The sequence below is a fragment of the Corythoichthys intestinalis genome, chromosome 12 (assembly GCF_030265065.1).
Source record: "Corythoichthys intestinalis isolate RoL2023-P3 chromosome 12, ASM3026506v1, whole genome shotgun sequence".
Classification (NCBI taxonomy): Eukaryota; Metazoa; Chordata; class Actinopteri; order Syngnathiformes; family Syngnathidae; genus Corythoichthys; species Corythoichthys intestinalis.
In genome coordinates, this window is record NC_080406.1 from 55,132,905 (window position 1) to 55,152,576 (window position 19,672).

Sequence of the window (19,672 nt, forward strand, 5' to 3'; positions counted from 1 at the left end):
TTTTTTTTTTTTTTTTTTTTTACATAGCGTTTTGACAGTTGCTGTCATCTTTTCGGAATCAAAGCACCCCGTACCGGAACTGCGTTCTGGCCCTGAATCTTATACTGGAACTGCGTTCCTGACCGTTCTGGCCCACTTTCACCCCTGGTTTCAAGTAATGTGAAGTATACTTGTAAGAAATCATTTACATTTTTCTATGTATTTTTATGTTGTGGTTTTTAATCAGAGGTGGGTAAAGTAGCCAACAATTTTACTCAAGACTAGCGTTACTTGAAAATAATACTCAAAAGTAAAAGACATCCCAAAATTTACTCAAGGACAAGTAAAACAGTATTCGTTGAAAAGTCATGAGTAACGTGAGTAACTGCTTAGATGTGTGATTTCATTTTTTAAACAATGGATTTTTTTCTTTCAGCACAGTTTTCTATATGAACTGTTATTGTACTGCACTATAACATATTGCATAACCACATTAAGCCAAACAAAATTCCGGTGACAGAAAAAAATCTCTAGAAATGAAGTATCATTTGTCTATAAAGCATGAGTGCCCTCTAGTGGAGAACACCTTTCCTATTCTGAAACTAAAACGATCATATCTCTGGTTTTCCGTGGTCAATCGCTGACAAATACAGTAACTGGGAGAGGTTTAAACCCATGCTTTCAAGTCATGTTGACGACGGCGCTTCTACGTCATTTTTTGTTGTTTTTTTTTTAAACGGTGCTTTAAGGACACCCCGTGATTGAACAGGGTGGAGTGATATAAATGCAAGCTTGAGTCTAATAGGTATCATGGAGTCGTGATTATTGTTGCAACGACTGATGAAACTGGTTGAGACACTGTTGGCAACTCTGGCAAGAAAAGTGAGATCTAATACTGTATGTGGAATAAAGAAAAATGTAGCACATAGTGTAGAGTAAGAGTAGCGTTTCGTCTTCACAAATCTACTCAAAAAGTATTGGCTTTGTAAAACTACTCTTAAAAGTGCATTTTTCTCAAAATGCTACTCAAGTAAATGTAACGCGTTATTACCCACCACTGCTAATAACTACCCCAGTTTACAGAAACTCAAAACAACTTGCTTGTTTTTTTTTTTTTCCCAGCATAATTTTTGATTGCTGATTTAGGGGGGAAAAAAAAAAAAATCCATAAACGTTTCAAGTAACGTGTATTAAACTTGTTTTAAGAATTGTATGTTGTGGTTTCTAATGCTATACTGGTGCAGGATTTTGTGAATTGACAGTCTAACTGGGGAGCAGAAAACGCCTATTATACCTAAAGCCACTGGCTTTCTGAAGCAGGACTGAACCATGTTTCAGATGTTAGAATGTAGGCTTGTTTATTTACGTTTTATTACGCGCACTTTCATTATGATTAGTCAGTGTTTAAGGTCCAGACGCCACCTCGCCCTTTAAAGATTGACCTGAGACGCAGAAAGCAAGTCCGCAACATGTCCTGAACACAAACCTTCCTGTGTCACCCTGTTGCTTAGCAAAGTAGTAGGCGTTTACTTGAAATTTTGTTGATGCATCGGGACGGACCAAATCCGACAGTATATGGGATGAACACTTGATTAATTTGACTAGGTATTCAAAGTTCAACAAATTCGTGCCGCATTATATATTTTGCATAGCAGTAGGCTAATGGTGGGAAAATAAACACACGCACACACACACACATTGCATAAGTAAAGTCTGCAGGAAGATATTTTACTATACAAACTTCATCACTCGTTAGTACCGTTCTTCCGGAAACTGAGAAGGTTTCTTAAAGTCCGACTATTGTTTTCGAAAAAGTTGTTTAAAGGCTGACTAATTTGAATAATCAAATTGGTGCCGTTTCCCATTAACACCTGTGTGAGTTAACTTGGTCAATCATGCAGATGCAATATACATTCCTTTTTTTTTTTTTTTTTTTGTAGACTTTATTTCAGACAAGGACAAGAAGTAGCACCGTTCTCCTAAATTGTCTCCTTGGTGTTAAATCAATTTGATTAAAAGCTGGGCAAACAAATGGAATCCACAACGACTGCCTTTCAACAGCCATAATAAATCGAGTTGTTTAAAGGTGCAAGATATTCACACGTTTGTATGGATGAGCTGCAGTCTAATGGGCGACTGCCAACAAAGATTTTGTGTCTTCATGTAAAAAGTAAGATTAGCCAAACATTCAGTGCTCGCATGGATTGATAAGATCTTCAGTCTTTAAAATAACTTCAGTTTGTCAAAATTATTTTTAAACTCATTCATTCGTTCATTTTCCATCTGCGGGTTAATGTATGGTTATCGCAATTAGTAAATTGCAGTAGTCCCGATCGTTGAAAATTTATGCTGTCTTCAAGTACTCCAGGAATGATGATTTTTACCACTTGCTAAACTTACGAGTGCGTCCTGTTCATGTGCTTTTGCTGTCGGCGCAAAAATAAACATAACAGTTAGGTTTGTTGCGTCGGCAAAACAGTTTAGACCTATTAATTCATAGAAGGGATCAAAATGCAAATGGTAGGTTTTTGTAACAAAAATTTATTGCGAACGCTTGGTTGAAAAATAAGCATTTTATAACTACACTACGTGTAAGATCAGTCTTTAAAAACTTTCTAACTTTCGTTCAACAATCCTTTAATCCTAACAATCCTTGTTCGCTGTCCGCCATTTTAAAGGGTAAAAGGTTGTCTCATCTGGGAAACTCGGGCATCAAAATAAATTCCCAGTTCTCCATTAGAAAATAAAACTTGCGGGCGCGTTCACTTGCAATTCTCAACCGGCCATGTCTTATTTACCATAAATGTGACATCGCATGAAGGCAACATTATTTTCGACAAATTGTATGGTATGGTAGTGGAGATTGGGGTAATGTGAGGCACCCCCTGTATTTAAATCAGGGAGCAGATTTGTGATCATCCAACCGCCATGTTTTAGCCTGTGTTGCTAGGAAAGGTTTTTCAGAAAACTGTGGTGATGGGGTAAAGTAAAATGTCTTACTTCACTCCTTCATGATAGCAGCGACACAACACAACATCACATCTGGATTTAGATAGCCTATACTGCATTTTCTCTGATGGAGCATTTGCACCATCCATGGTGTGAGACAGGCCAATCCCTGAGCTGCAGAAGATCTGGATGGCCGACCCATGCAGATGTACTACTCACTTCAGACAATTCAATAACTGATACTAATCCATCCACTGCATTTGGTCCACCTGGATAAGCCTAGTCATCTGACTTAGATGTGCCACATGGTCCCAGTCAGAAATTGGTTGGGAAAAGGCAAAGTTGTAAAGACCAACCCGAAAAAGAAAACAACCAGAAAGAAAATTATAGTTAGCATCTCTGAGGAGATCGATATCCTCGTCCCAGTTGCCCGATGAAGAGAGTTCTGAAGAGGAAAGAAGTGATCCAGGAAAGGGATCTGGCCATGGGTAATTTTGTCATATTATGTTATGATGTATGATGATATTCTATCATGATGTAGTCGATCTTGTTATGATGTATATGGCGGAAAACACTCAGGTGACTTGAAGTTCCACTATGAGACCCCCAATTTGGCCAAATTTCAAAATTGTCCCACATGCATGTGTGATAAATCATTGTAAAGCTTAAAATCTCAATTTTCTGGTGGAAGAAAATTTTCGGACTGGAGGGCATTTGGAAAAAAAAAAAGTTTTTTTAAACAGCAAAACCCTATATGGAGGTGAGAGCACGTGAAAGCAGAATTACAGACGCCATGACTTTAACGAGTCATCATCGCATACTTACCTTGTTTCAATCCAAAAACTTATGTAACATGTATCACTGAGTGTCAAAACACAGCTGTGAATGGCCACAGCTGGATTTTTTTGGGATTTTATGGGTGAAACATGGTAATATAACAAGGGCCGCGATGCAGACATCGAGGAGTGGTCGAGATTTTCTTTTTCATATATTTACTTTTTTAATTTTTTTTTTAATTTTTCTTTGTTTGGATCGATTATTTATCATCTAACATATCGGGGTAAATGTGACAGTAACAAAAAAATACAATTTAGCGATACTTATGAGGTAGATATCCGTGACTATTACAGACGGCATTTATTTCATTGAGACGTAATTTGTTTAAAAGTTTAAAATATGTGAATGAATGATCTTTTTAAAGTGTTTTTTTTTTTTTTTTTAACAAAATATTAGACATCAATTAATGATTCCAAGCTAAAAATGACATTTTGAGTAATAAATATAATTACCTTGTTTCCATGGCTAGGTTGAAACAAAAACAGTTGTGCGACGTCTGTAAACGGGGGTTTTCAGGGTAAAACGGGCAAATTAAAAATATTTCAGGGGCTTAATGTGCCATGAATCTGCTATGGCAGCATATAGACATATTGTTCTATCAAATACAACGGTTGTTTTGGCTTAAAATAAAGCAGTTTCTTTTAAAAAGGAGTGCAAGGGCAGAAACTGCTTTTTCAGTCTTGTCTGTGTTTTCTGCCATATATTCTGTTACAGTGTAGATTAGATCTTGAGTTGCGTTCAGGTGTTTAAAAATGTGTTTCATCGTCCAAACCCGAGAATGCTGTTACTATTCTGACATTTATTCTGAATTGTCTCATGGTCAAGCTAACTGTTAGGATTCTAACTTTCACAACATTTACTATTATGAGTTTTATATTACGATAAAACAAAGTAGCTGAATCAGTTTACCCCTCACGTTAGCCCTTTTTTTTTTAAGTCTGTCTCAGTTTGTACTTTAGATGGGGTAAATAAAGACACAATACCACTTTAAAAAAAATTTTTTTTATTTATTTATTTTTAAATAATTTATCCTGAGTACATTGTGGTAATTTCCATTGCTAGGAAACGTCCTAAATTAATAGGAAATATGTCAACTTTACTGGTTTGTTGGTTTAGCTTGCGTGGAGGAGAGCAAATGTAAAAAATGTCTCACATTGACCCAGCCTCCCCTACCATATTTTGGGGGGTGAAGTTGATTCTCGAAAAGCTTCGCACACACACATTTAAACAACCGGGTACTGTTCGCTCGTATTGCTTTCATCCTGTGTGGCATTTCCGCTAGTGGGCGCTCTTGCCATTTTGAAAAACCCGACAATTGCACTCATGGGAGCAGATTGCATCGGTCCTGATCCGCGAGGTAATGTTTGCTCTGTGGTCTCATGATGGGACCCAAAGCAACTTAAACACCTTATGAAATTTTCAACAACTTTTGAAACGTTTATCGAGTGTAAATATGGAAAATTAAGATTTATCTGCGTGACACCACTTGAATTTAATTAGTCTACAAATGTGTTGGTCGGTCAATGTTCTTGCTATGCAGATCTGTTAATCTGATAAACATCCACTTTACAATACGTGAGTGAGTCAAATCGTCCTCCTATTCCCTCCCCCACAGCCCAGTCACTGAACCAGTCTCCCCACTTGACTGACAGAAGACTTGTGTCGAATTCCCCGCTCGGGGACCAATCAGCAGCGCTAATGGGCGGGGTCTGGGTTAACTCGGCTCCACCTAATGTATCCACTCGCAGTATCACGGTGACTTTCTATCCAGGTTCGGGAGCTGAGCGCAAGCGTGATCCACGGGAACGGATCTGCAATATTCGGCCGCCGCAGGTCTTTTGTGATCCTCTATTATGAGAACTTTCATCTCAGCTCTTTTGATTTCTGTCATTCTCATGTTTGATCATTTCATTTTGACCATCATTGTGTCGTCTTTTTAGTTTTTTTTCTCTGCTGCTCTGACCACAAATTGTTGCTACCTCCACCAGCGCCATCTGAAAGGGGAATATCATTCCATTCCACCGCTCGGCTTTGCCCTCGCTGCTGTGGATTTGATGCGAATTGCCGGACTCAAACAAAGGGGATTTATTATTATTTTTCTTCTTGTTCTTCTTCACCGAGGAATGTATAGAGACGGCTTGAGGTGTGCGCTCTGAGCGGGGGAGAATATATATTTGATATCATACAAACTATGTTTTTTTGCTTTGTGGAGGTCTCTCTCGCGACGATGCTGTAGAGCGCGTCAGAGTCTGTGGTCAACGCGCATCCCCATTGGATCGGGATACAAAGCGAAGAACGACCTTTCCCCCTTTTTTGGAGACATTGTCGTTGGAAAAGATTTGGGTGGGGGACAGGTATTTTGAATTTGTCCAAACTCGTGCACCCACCTGAAGGCACGCCGTACAGTCAGGCAATGGGGGACTCGATGTGGAGTTATTATTTTGGAGTTCTCTTTCTTGTCTTCAAAGTGGACATGTGTCGGGCGCTCATTTTGGAGTCAATCTATTGGAACACGACAAATACCAAGTAAGTACGCACACGCTCATGCACGCACGCACATTTGCCGCACGGCGAGACGGGTCGCCCACCAGCCATAACAACCCAGCAACCTGAAGCATACACGAGACATAAAGCAACGGACGCGATTGGGTTTTTAATCTTATCACGTTGAGTGTTTTAATTGACGGTAAATTGCTCCTCCACAAATGAATAGGACCGGAGATATATTGACAAGTGGTTTGCTTTGTCTATGACGACACAAGTGACAGAGTTGGGAAGGAAATCAAATGATTTCTGCATGTAATCCTAAATCAAACAATCTTTTTGTGTGCTATGTCATATTCAAAAATTCATATAAAGGGTTATTTGCCGTGAGCAACATTAAATGATTTGTCAATGGAGCCTGGCGTTGGTGCGTTATGTCGCACTGTGCCGCATACAAACCACCTTGGCTTGTACTGTATGGTTTTTAGTTTGTTGTCAGCAATTGCTTTTAGTGTTCATTAATTGTCCATATACTTTTTTTTTAATAGATATATTTCATTCCATTTGACTGGTTGTAATATAATTCTTGTTAAATAATTGCACGAAATACAAGCGTTTATTGTGTCAACTAACTGTGATTTTGATTTTAATGAATATCTTTTAACTTGCATGATATTCCACTCAAGTCTTCAATTTATATTTAATTGGTCATATAAAATATTTGTTTTTTTAATTGGACCGCACTCATGATGGGTCACTTCGTATAAAGTTTACAATTCTTTTCTCGGCTGCTTCGCCATTTCCCGCAAAGCCACTGGAATGTGGATCATTCAAGAACAGTTAGGTTCCTACCTAACTTAAACCTGTTTTTTGAATTCATGTGTTTAGACTAAAATGCATTTTCTTTGATGTGGGCGGGCGACTCAAACTTTTGCCGTCATTCCATTAGGTATGTATACGGGGAGTATTTGGCTCACCCTTGTTTTTTTTTCTTTCTTCAATTTATTGGCCCCTAGTTAAGGCGTAATTCTTTAAAGGTAAAATCCCAACTTCATTATTTTCTAAAGTAGCAAATAATGCCCGCTCTGAACAGTTCATCGTTGATACTGTAAATCAACCAAATCAAATTGATCTCCCACACACACTATAAAAAAAAAAAAAAAAAAAAAAAAAAAACGTATAAATTTTACTCAATAAAATTGAGGTAACAATTTACACTCAGTTTGATCATATAAAGTTTAGCCAGTTTTACTTTGTAAATATTACCTAATTGCGTCAACAATAGTATACTCAAATAATTTGGGTAAGGTTTACTTCACCTTTTGAAACATCACTTAATCCCTATTAAAATTGAGTATTATTTACTCATCTTTGTAGTGTATTTGTATTGTTTATGTTTTGCGGAACGTTTTCTAATATTAATTTAAATATCAACTTAATATATTACTATCGTAGATAGTTTGCTTTACCCAAAAATCATTGCACACAAGACAAACATTTGATCGTCAACATTTTTTTTTTGGGACAATTTGCTCATTAAATTTAGCATTTAAGTAATTGTCTGCCCAATATAAATTTCATTCAAACACTTTTTCCTCATAATATGAGTTGAAGTATTAACTGATGAGTGAAGAACATAAGGGCATCACTCCAAAATAAGTAATATGCAAACAACATGAGTTTGAACAGTTTTAACTGATCAGTGAACAACACTTGTGCATCAAGCTTCAGTTTGAGATACAAATAAGGCAAAAATGCTCTTCCATAGATGTTTGACCCCCACAGGAGCGCTATGTTGTATCATGTTAAACTACAGTGAAAAATAGTTTCATGACATTTGTGTGCAAATTTAAGAAATTTAAATGAAATATATTATTAGCAGAAATGACTTCCTAGCGCAGTGGTCACCAACTGCAGTCCTCAAGGGCACCTATCTAGTCTGTTTTCCATGTCTCCCTCCTTCAACACACTTAAATCAAATAATCAGGATCATTATCAGGCTACTGGATTGTTTCCTGATGAGTTGATCCTTAATACATATTGACTAATTAGAGTTCTGGTGGCCTCTAGTGGTAATCCACTATTACTGGGTGTTTACACACTTCAGTAGCACCCCAGCGTCAGTCAATGTACACAGTAACGTTAGCCACTGCTGGATGTGTGCTGCGGGCGGCTCACCTCAGCAATGGCGGACGGGGTACTTCCAGTTGTTTAGCTCGAATCAGTCATTAAAAACCTACTTTTAAGTTTTTCCTGTCTTTCTGCTTTCCATCACATGCAATACGTTCAATCAAACTGTTGTGCGTCATGTATGTGTGTCCTACAGAAGACCATGGGAGTGGGGGGGCTCGTGCCACTCAATTATACTAAACGGCAAAACATTTGAAAGTACTGTATGCTGTAACTTAAAAGGTAATTTGAAAATAAGGTTAATGGTTCAAATTAAGCCACATGATTACCAGCAACTCATGTTGCTATGTTCTGAAGTACATTGTTCGCTAGCGATGAGGAATGGCTGTCGAAAGCCAGGAATAAAATATGCAAATGTTTTTATAATTTGGGCTTCTTAATTTAACGCACAGCATACCAGGCTTGTTCATGTTTTCGCACTGTCAATTTTAAAAGAAACAGTAAGTTCAAACTTTCATGCTACTATACAATGCCACCCAAGTTGCCAAATGAAATGGTCCTCCTTTCAGTTTCAGAGGAATACGCGTGTCTTTAAGCACACACTTAATATTTTTGGGTAAATATTATCTTGTTTGTTCAAGTTGAAGTTTTTACTGAATAAAATTAGGTAAAGAGAGTCATTTTAACCAATTTAATACAGTTCACGTGCTCACCTAAATACTTTTAGTGTAACTGTTTATAGTGCAGCAGAGCAAATTTATTTACAACAACAACAAAAAATGGTTTAAATCATTTCAGTCTGCTTGTTGTCTCTTTGTTTGGTGACCACTTAAGGGCCACCCCCAAATCAATCTTCAACAGACTTTCCGTACCTAGTGGGCCATGTTCTTGTTATGTCGCACAGTTTCTAATTCATGTGGACATTATTATCAATAAATTGAACTGTAATTTTGTCACACGCTATTTGATGTTATTGTTGGGGAGCACAGTTATTTGCGTTCTTTACGGAGCTACGCACAAAGCACCCTTGGCTTCTGTAGTCTCAACTGCCACAGCCATCTGTGTCCCAACGCCTCTATAGAGGCAGATCAGTTGATCAGGCGTCTTTCTCATCAGAGTTAATTCTTAGTAGCTGTTAAAGGTTTGTATTGTTGCTCGTCACAAAACAACATTCGTGGGCTTGGAGCAGTTTGGTGTTTGACCCAGTAGTTTTTTTCTATTAGTTAAAATTAAATGGCTGGACATCATTTCAATCTATTTTCAGTTAAGAGAAGAGTTCACGTTTGGTATTATTTACAATATATGATAGAATATTCCTTGAAATATAAAGCGAGATAATGCATTACTTATCAAATTTTAATTTGAAAATGTGGTTCTCTTGTGACCTTGGAATTTTCGCTCCCCCAACTGCCACTAACGCAACAAACATTCCGCTGAATTAGCGCATGCATGCGCACATTCTTTTTGTCCTGGGTGGATTTTAGGGCTAAAAGGTCAGACTGTGATATCATTGATTGAATTCTGTTTTACACAACTATATGCTTGTGGATTTAAATGGAGAAGAAAGAATTCCGGAGTACGGACTCTTTGACGTGAAAAATTGCAATACACACACTGAAAAATCCGTTTTTTGTTAACTACTAAAACGCATACAAACACTAAGGTCAATCCTGCAATCAATTCTGTGAGGAAGTGATAATGCAAAACAATAGAAGACAAACACCACCATATTCTCATTTATTTTTTAAGCTGGAAAGCATCATACCTCATAAATATATACCGCAGACCAAATAATAATTTCTGCTACTTCTCCCTTTTTAGTTGTTCTTGGTTGGTCTCTTGAGAAGGATGAATGTTTAAAAAGTGAATGCTCTAGGCCAGTCTAATGTCTTTGTGTGTAGGTGGGGGCAGTGGAAAAAGGAAACTCAAGGCTGGCTTTCTTCATGCATGCTACATGTGTGCATCTATAGAAAAAAAAATCCATCCACAAGGCCCACGGCTGTCTTGATTAAACCCTATTCTTATGTATGCGATACGACTACCGCCCTTATTCATGAACCTCCCAAGAAAAACTAAATGTCCAACCTCTACATTTTCCTCACCGTAGTCTTTGTAACACACGCGCGCGCACACACACGCCTTCTAATCCATTTTGTAGTTGGGAGGGAGAAAAAAAAAAAGAGAGGCCTGCTTTACATGGTTTATGTAAAAAGAGTGCTCCCTTTCCTCCTCTGCAGTTCATTAAGAGATTACATATAAACCCAAAGGCCCTTTGTGACCGGGCAGTGGTGGGGGCACTTCTGTGGGTTCCTTTGTTGTTTTGGGGGGGTGTATGCCTGTGTGTGTGTGTGTTGGGGGGGCGCGTCGGTCTTCTTCTTAGAGATGCGGATCTGTCATGAATGTGTGAGGAAGCCTTGGTTCTGAGGTTTGTGATGACATTTCCATTAAAAAGAAAAAAACATTAAAAAACATTTAGTGCCAAAATGTATCTCTTTTCTTTCTTTGCGGCTCATTACTGATGGAAGAATCAGCCATTTGAATTCAGCTACTCTGGCCTGCAGCAAAGGTGGGCAGAGTAGGCGATTATTTGACTCAAGTAAAGCCCCTTTCAGACTTATATCCCGCTAAATTCCTGTGTAAAATGAGGCGGGATTTAACCGTTTCATGGCTTTCAGACATGGAGAGATGTACCGGGAATTGCTTGGACACTTTCAGACTTGTCTTGCTGGCTCTCTGTGCAAGGAGGGCTGGGGGTCATTACTATATTTATTTTTGGTCAGCATTAGCAACAAAATAAAACACGCATTTCAAAGACGGACGTCTTTTCCTCGCCTCACAGATCCAGTAGCAATTTAAATTAATTATGTTTCCAGTTTAATTTTGCTATTATTCCAGTTTGCGATGTTGATATTTTTTGTTTAAATGTTTGTTTACCGCTTTTCGTCTTACTGCAAAGAAGAAGGAAATGATGATCATCTCTCTATGATTTTTACGTCATCAGCCTCGCTCTGTGACCCAGGAATTAAACGGCTGCTTTCACACATACCCCGTCCCGGGAAAATCATGGACATTATTCTAGGACGCAACTTGGTTAATGTTTTTGTCATCTCCGTGTCAGTCGACCCGGGAAATTGCTTTCAGACATAAGAGCTACCCGTTTAAATCCCAGAATTTAACCGGAGTTCAGCGTATGTCTGAAAGGGGCTTAAGAGTTGCGTTCCTTCAAAATATTGTTACTCAAGTATGCGTAAAACATGTCGTCCCAAAAAAATACTCAAGTAAAATACAAAAAGGATATGGTAGAAAAAAATACTCAAGTAATGAGTAACTGCTTACAATGTCCATTTTTTTCGTTTGTTTGTTTTAAACAACGGATATTTACTTTCTCAGCACGAACTGTTATTATACTGTACTATAACCTATTACATGAACGTAATAGGCAAAGAAAAAAACACAAAAATCATTGAATTCATACTAGAAAAATCACCCGCCCAAAGAGTCCCATCTAGGGGGGAAAAAACATATGCCCTACCATGAAATTAAAATGATCATAACTCGTTTTCTGTGGCCTATCGGTGCCAAATATAAACTGGCGAGTCATGTTGACAGCAGAACTCTATGTCAAAATTCTGTACAGCAATTTAAAGACGCCACGTGATTGAAATGGGCGGCGTTAAATCCGACTGCACGTTTGTGTGGTCATGTGAACATACTGATACGTCTGATTGATAGTAATATGATTATTGTTACAACGCCTCATTGGTGAAACTAGTAGAGCCACTGTGTTGGCATCGCCAGTGATGTAAAATGAAGAAGGAAAAATGTAACGACTCAAGTTTCGCCAAAAGTAGTTGAGCAAGAGTCGCGTTTTTTCACCCATCTACATACCTGTCAACCCGAGGCCATTGGCAATCTTACAAATAGTGACGTATGCCCTTACAAATTGGTGACTAAGCTTAAAACGCCGTATATAGCGTGCAAAATGAAACAAAAATAAAACTCAATTTTTTAAATAATATTAATTTATTGGTAATATTGTCACATATAACCTGGTGCAATCAAAGAACAATATCTTCAGCTTAATCATCATTACTAAAATTTAACAGTGATTTTTTGTTATAATTGTATGTAGCTCTTTTGGCAATTTCTATCATGTCTTTTGATGGCTGCACTCGCAATTCAGTTTGACTTGAAGGTAGTTCGTTAGTGTGTCCAATTATAAATTAAAAAGGTCAATTGATAAAATTAACTTACCCATGCAATCTTTGAGTCAGAGAACATTTATTTAGCTAATTCTGAGAAGTGTTCAAAAAAAGTTGTTGGCAAATTGTGTTCGGCAACAAATTGGCAGAATAAAATTTCCGCTTTCGTCACTTTTCATTCTGCAGACTTCATCTTTATGACCAGTGTTGTTAATCTTACTTTTAAAATATAATTAATTACAGTTCCAAATTACTTAAATTAAGTAATTGTTACCTGAATGTAAGAGTAATTAGTTACTTGGCAAAGTAACTACTGTTACCTTTCATGTTTTTTTTTCCATTTAAAAAAACAAAAAACAAAACAACAACAACAAAAAATACAGTAATCTTTGCTATGTTTGGAAGTCATTTAATGTTGAGAATCAACTGTTAAAGTTGTTAATATTGCTCCCGTTTTTGCACTAGTTCCCTTCTGTCCACTTTCGACATGTGAAAGTTTTAAAACTGTTTCATCATTTAAAGATAGATTCAAGTGAAGATTCTGCAAATTTAGGAGTATTTTAGATAAAAACTTAGGATCGCTAGGAAGGTTCCCTACAACAGAGCCTTTCTGAGAAGTCTACTGCTTTAAAATGGCGGCTGTTTACCAATGCCGCCGAGTTTGTCATTTCGCATGTTTATATGCGTGTGATATCTAGGCGTAGATTGTAGGCTGTCGGCTACAGTCAGGAAATATTGGAGCCACCTAGCATCGCGTGTGCTACAGCGTCACAACAAACACTCTTCTCTCTCCATGTCTCTGACTTTTCTCGCGTCATTCAACCAACGTAACGCATAGTAACTCACATTGTCTCGTTGCCGAAACGGTGACAAAATCCGAACGGAGAAAAAGAAAACGTAATGCAAGAAAATGTACAGATTTTGAACGTAGGGCGTACACGTTTGAAAATCAGTGCTCACTTGTACAAATTACACCGAAACCGTACAACTTGACAGCTATGCATCTATTCAATTAACTCATTCACTCCCAGCCATTTTCACCAGAGCAAGGCCCTTCGCTCCCGGCCGTTTTTCTGAATTCTGACTGATTTTGCAAGGCCCACAGAAAATTCTGTTCTATTGCTATATAAACATGGAACCCACCAAAAGAAAGATTAGACTCTTCTTTCAGCAGAAAAAAAGTAAGTTTATATCTTCTTCCATTCTTTAGAAATCAGCATTAGCAAATAACTTAGTTTGAGAAATTTTCCAATTTCTGATGAAAAAACAGAGAAAATGAGCTTTTTGTAAACGCACACATTTCAAATATAACTTTGACTTTAACACAGCTATTTTTCGCATTAGTTACATCCCAAACATCTGAATAATGTTTTCCTTTTACAAAATATCATAATGAACAAAACAAATAGATCTTTTGATAGCAAAGTAACAATTTGTTTACACATGACTACTGAGAGATGACGCCTGTTGTCGGCGTTGATGACGCCGTTGTCGCCGCGTAAACTTTGCCCTCATCGTTGTATGTCTCACAAAGATGGATTATTTTTGAATCTCTGCGGGGTCTGCTTGGCGAGCCCGCTGCACGGTGGTGTAAGTCGTTTTGCTCCGTCGTCCAGCGCCTGGCATTCCAGGCGTCCTCTCGGTTGTTTTGTTCGGTCGTCTGCCAGCTGGCATACTGCCGCCAGCGCTTCGACCGTGCTGCCCAGCTGTTCATTGCTGTTGAATCGGGTTGCGGGTCTTTACAAAATCGGGTACTGCCCTCCAGTGGCCAGTTTTGTTGCTTTAAAATGGGTTTGGAGCCTTGTTTTTTGTTTCTCAGATAGATCATAAGCTATAGATTCTTCTTGTAAAAAAAAAAAAAAAACGCAAAAGACGTATAAACACGTTTTTGGGACAATGAAGCATTTAAAAATAGAACATATTTATACGTTTCTGGGAGCAAATGACAAAAAAAAGTAAAAAAGTATGGCTCCTAGAAGTACATTCTTCCCAAACATTACTCAAGTAAATGTAACTGAGTAAATTTAACACGTTACTACCCGCCTCTGCTCACTCCTGAGGAAAAGATCATCCAATTTAATTCATTTACTCTGACCAGCAGTAATAGTGAATATTTGCTAAGGGAGTTGTTAAAAGGTCAATTAATTAAAGCATGGGGTATTTGACGGAGTGTTATGATTGCAAGGACATGATAGTCTGAGATGATCATCGTAGTCATGCATTAAAACAAGAAAAAGAAGATTGAAATGAAACAGACCAAGAGAAGAAAGCCCTTTGGGAGCAGGAGGGTAATTATGTCTAGGGCTGCTTGGATCCCATAGGGCCTGGATTACTGGATGAAAGGTGCAGGGAGTGCAGACAGAGCCAGAGAGGACGAGAGGGGAAAGGGTGACAGTCAGCATGAGGACCTCTGTACCTTCGGCCAACGGAGTGCGAAAGCTGCTGCGCTACAAATAATTGAGGGTGGATTAACCTTCACTATACCTTGGCTTCTCCCCTTTGTCCGATGCTTTAATGAAACCTTGCCTTGCAGCTGGGATTCAAACAGTTGCTCTTGATCAGCGGTAAATATTTGCCATCTCCTCCTTCTGCTCCCCCCCAGAACTTTGGGGTCACAGGAGAAAAAAAGGGATTACACCCGGGTGGCCATTGTTTTTTTAGGAATACAATATAGGCGTTTTCACACTCGCGTCAGCCCAGTGTGAAGAGGCAAAATGGGAGAAGCCGCGTAGCCTGACATAGACACTGTCAGGAAATGAAAAGCGGCAAGCATATTTACTATAGTCCCAAGCACCTAGGAGTTTATTTATTCATTGCTGCGCAAGGAAACAGCGACCTTTCCTATTTCAAGGAGTAGGGGGCTTTATAATAGCCATGTAAAGAGTTTTACTAGTTTTGGTGAGAAGGCGAATAGTTATTTTTGTTCTTCGTGATCTACATTTCCACACAAACGCACATCAAGGTACCATTTAGCTTAGCCAGGAGAGGTATGAGAGTCATTTTTCGAGTGTCCCAGAGCTTGCGAAACTTTAAAAAAGCGCATTTATAAAGGTTTCGGCGGCCGTGGTTTGCGTATATCTGTCTGCTGAAACAGCCTGATTGAACAGATGCAAGTACACCTGCTACGCCTGCACAATATATTGTTTGAACATCGCCATCGCAACGTGTCCACATCGCTGGACCTTCAACTGTTTTTTTTAACATGTAAAGTTTTGTTTTACTTCACAAAAGCAGTAAGTGTGCAGATCCTGGATCTGTTTTAAATCCAGCAAGCCAGGATTAAACGGAATTATACAAATTAGGAATGGTCCCGATCCAATCACTTGATCAGAAATTGGGCTGATCGCACCATTTTTCAGAGGATCGGGTTTTAAATTTATTGTTTTTTTTTTTTTTTTCTGCTTCATGCTCGTACAGCCTCTCACCCCCCCTCCTGCTAAGCAGTGCGACCAAACTGTTTTTCTTGGTCACCAGTGCAGCTGGCGTTTGGTTCTTAAAGTTAACGATAACTGACAGGTTTGTTGCTTTGATCTGGCCAGGGAAGCCTCGTTAGCTCTACGATCAAAGGCACAATTATGTTAATCATTGTTAAACTTTCAGCCCAGTCTGAAGTGTGCTGTGCCAACTTTTTCATTGCGTGAGATGCTGTTCGCGGCAGCGTGAGCATCAAAGCGTGAGTGAATTTGAGTGGACTCACTCAATGAAGCATTTAATAAAGGCAAGCATTTTTCTACGTTATTCTGGTTTAAAAATAATTCACATTATGAAGGCGGCACGGTGGGACAGTGGTTAACACGTCCACCTCAGAGTTTTGGGATTGTGTGGAGTTTGCATGTTTTTCCCATAACAGCATGGGTTTTTGCTGCGTTCCTGCCACATCAAAAAAATGTGCATGGTATGCTGATTGAACACGCCAAATTGTCCGTAGGTGTGAGTGTGTGTATGAATGGTTGTGCCCTGCGATTGGCTGGAAACCTGTTGAAAGTGTACCCCGCCTTCTGCCTGGAATAAGCTTTGATGAGCTCCAGCACCCCCACAACCCTTCTGAGGATATGCATTTCAGAAGATGAATGAATGAAGGAATTATATAAATGTTATGGAGAGTGACTAAAAGTATGCCGTTAAAGGTGATGCAATGAAAAATTTGCTTATATTTTGTGCTGGTGCACCTTGAGAAAAAAGTTCAGCGCATCAGTGCAATGCAAAAAGTAAGTGTAGAGATTTGGCAAGATATATCGCAATGTTAATTTTTTTCCCCAATATTCAAGTTATCTGGGGAAAATTTTAGTTGTAATTTTGCAGTATAATAAAGCAACATATCGCAAACCCACCCAAAAATCACAATATTTTTTTCCAGTATCGTTCAGGCCTAACGCCTGCCCCTCTGATATAGGATGCGTTGTTGATGTCAGCGCGATGGCGCTCTGAAAACGGAGCAAGGCTCTATTTTGGGCTCCGCCTCTCGGCGCACGTTCATTCAAACTTGCCGTTCTGCCCAAAACGCCCGCTCACTTTCGCTGAGAAGTCCCCTTTCACATACACAATGAATAGGTTGCAGTTTAACCCTTCACACTAGTCTGCTGCTAGTTTGAAATGGCCTTAAAACATTGTTTTGAATTGAAATTGATGATCGAAACTGAGTTAACCTAATACTGTTTCTATACCAAAAAAAAAAACGCGGGAAAGCACCATTGGAATAATAGTTTAGGGATGTCCCCATCGTGAATGTGAATTATTTCTAGAAAAATGCACATCTTTATTAAATGCTTCATTGAGTGAGTCCACTCAAATCCACTCACGCTGCTACAGCCTCTCACTTACACAATGAGTTGCCACAGCACACTTATGCAAGTTTAATGATGATTAACACATTGTTGCCTTTTGTCATTGAGCTACCAAGCTTCTCTGGCAAGATCAAAGCTTCAAACCTGTCAATTTTTGTTAACTGTAAGTACAGAACGCCAGCCGGACAGTTTGCTGGCCGGTGCTTAGCAGGAGGGAGGGTGAGAGGCTTTGGCGCTGTACGAGCATGAAGCAGACAAAAAAAAAAAAAAAAAAAAAAAAAATTAAAAATACAATTACGAACCTCTGAAAAATGCCTTGATTGGATCATCCCTATAATAGTAAATCGTCCATTTTAAAGGTACAATATGTAAGATTTATACTTCAACTGTTCATTAAATGGACATTGAAGAAATATGTTTTTTGGAAATACTTCCAACACAGTTCTCAATGGTCAACTTGTGATTTTCCCATTTTAAAATTATTGTTTTGATTCTGTTTTTCCAACGGCTGTCCATCCCTCCATCAATCAGCCAATTACAAGATCAGTTCTTCATCATCGTCTAGGTCACCACAGCTCTGTAAGATACTTAAACTAAGGCTACAAGCCACTCTCACATTCAGAATGAACGATGTCGTGTACCGACAGAGCAAACAAAAATTTAGTTCCAAATGTCAAATGAGTCAGGACAAATTCAGAAAAAAAACAAGGATATGCAGTGTAGATGCATTTGAACAACTGAGAAGGAGTAAAAAAACAAAAACAAAAGATAAATAATTTAATGAAAATAATAAAAGATAAATAAATAAGGAAAACAGAACCAAAGTTGCACAAATTCTCCTCCAAAGTTAATGTACTTTTGAGTTTTCCTGTTACTTTCCTGTTTGGGAGGTTGACATTTTGAATATGAACAAAGTTGTCATGTTTCTGCTAACGTTGTTTAACAATGGGGGGACATTTTTTGTTTCTCACTAGCATTTGTGGTTAAACACACTTTGTATTTTGATCAGATAGATGTTAGAAAGTATTTTGTTCAAGTGCTGTGCACCAAATGGCAAGACTGTTTACTTAGATGCCATCTGTTTGTTAAACCAACAGTTCCCCTTTTTCTTTGGTGTGTGTGTGTGTGTGTGTGTGTGTGTGGGGTGGGGGGGGTATTTAAAGGCACAGTATGTCAGACTAGTGGCCAAAAGTGGTACTGCAATAAGGATCAAAATATTGAAGGCACAACATCCCCTTCCCCTTTGGGTTGCCAGATAGGCGCTTTGCAATGGAGAATCATGCTGCGTTATTATACAAATGCTAACAAACTACACATTAACGTTAGCAATGATCATGTGAACATATAGCATGTGAAGTCTACTACCTATGTATGTTAGATACCAGAGGTGAGTAGTAACGCGTTACATTTACTTGAGTAACTTTCTGAGAAAAATACTTATAAGAGTACTTCTACTAAGCCACACATTTTACTTTTACTTAAGTAGGTCTGGGGAGAAAAAACATTACTCTTACTCCACTACTTTGGGCTGCACTATCTACCACACTTGATAAGGGCACTTGTTTGGTTAAGAGGGCAAGGGCCAGGACTTGAGCACCATCTGGCGTAAATGTGTGGACGGCAATGCTAATAACCCCTTTTTCTATGGGTATGATGCTGGGATAGTTTTGTTCATATTGGGGAAAAAGTACATTTTGCTGTACTTGCCCCCCCTCCCTTTTAATACAACCCCTAGCAATAAGTATGGAATCACCAGTCTCACTCAGATATTTTATCATGTAGAACAAACTCAGATAAAAAGCTTAAAAAAAACAATGAATTAGTTCAAAAGTGCAACTCTTTAGCATTCAGAAAAACTAAAAGAAATGAATAAAAAAACATTGTGGTGGTCAGTAAATGTTAATTTTATAGAGCAAGTGTCAAGAGTCAAGAATCTGCATTGGACAAGGTGATTATGCTGGAACTTTTGTTTGGTGCCGTTCCAGTGAGATTTACAAAGATGACTGCCTGAAGAAGACGTCAAAATTCTCTCACTTCTTGATGATATGGGGCTGCATGTCAGGCGAAGGCACTAGGGAGATGGCTGTGGTTAAATCTTCAATAAATGCACAAGTTTACATTGAAATTTTAGACAGCTTTCTTATCCCTTCAATTGAAAATATGTTTGTTATTTTCCAAGATGACAAAGCATCATGCCACAGAGCTAAAACTGTTAAAGCATTCCTTGGAAAAATACTCATCCAGTCAATGTTATGGCCCAAATAGCCCAGATCTGTACCCTATTGAAAACCTGTTTTGGAAATTGGA

General features: G+C 38.5%; 1 protein-coding gene across 2 annotated transcripts in view; it reads left to right on the forward strand.

Moving 5' to 3' along the window:
* Window positions 1–5,471: 5,471 nt before the first annotated feature.
* efnb2a (ephrin-B2a) overlaps window positions 5,472–19,672 on the forward strand; it is a 73,297-nt gene continuing 59,096 nt past the window's right edge. The window contains exons 1-2 of one of the 2 annotated variants that reach the window (XM_057851959.1): window positions 5,527–5,598; window positions 5,754–6,291. In XM_057851959.1, the coding sequence (XP_057707942.1) occupies window positions 6,179–6,291 (113 nt within the window). In that variant the 5' untranslated portion in view covers window positions 5,527–5,598; window positions 5,754–6,178. Of the gene's footprint in view, window positions 6,292–19,672 lie in introns of both variants that reach the window. The other variant, XM_057851957.1, reaches the window with a different exon arrangement.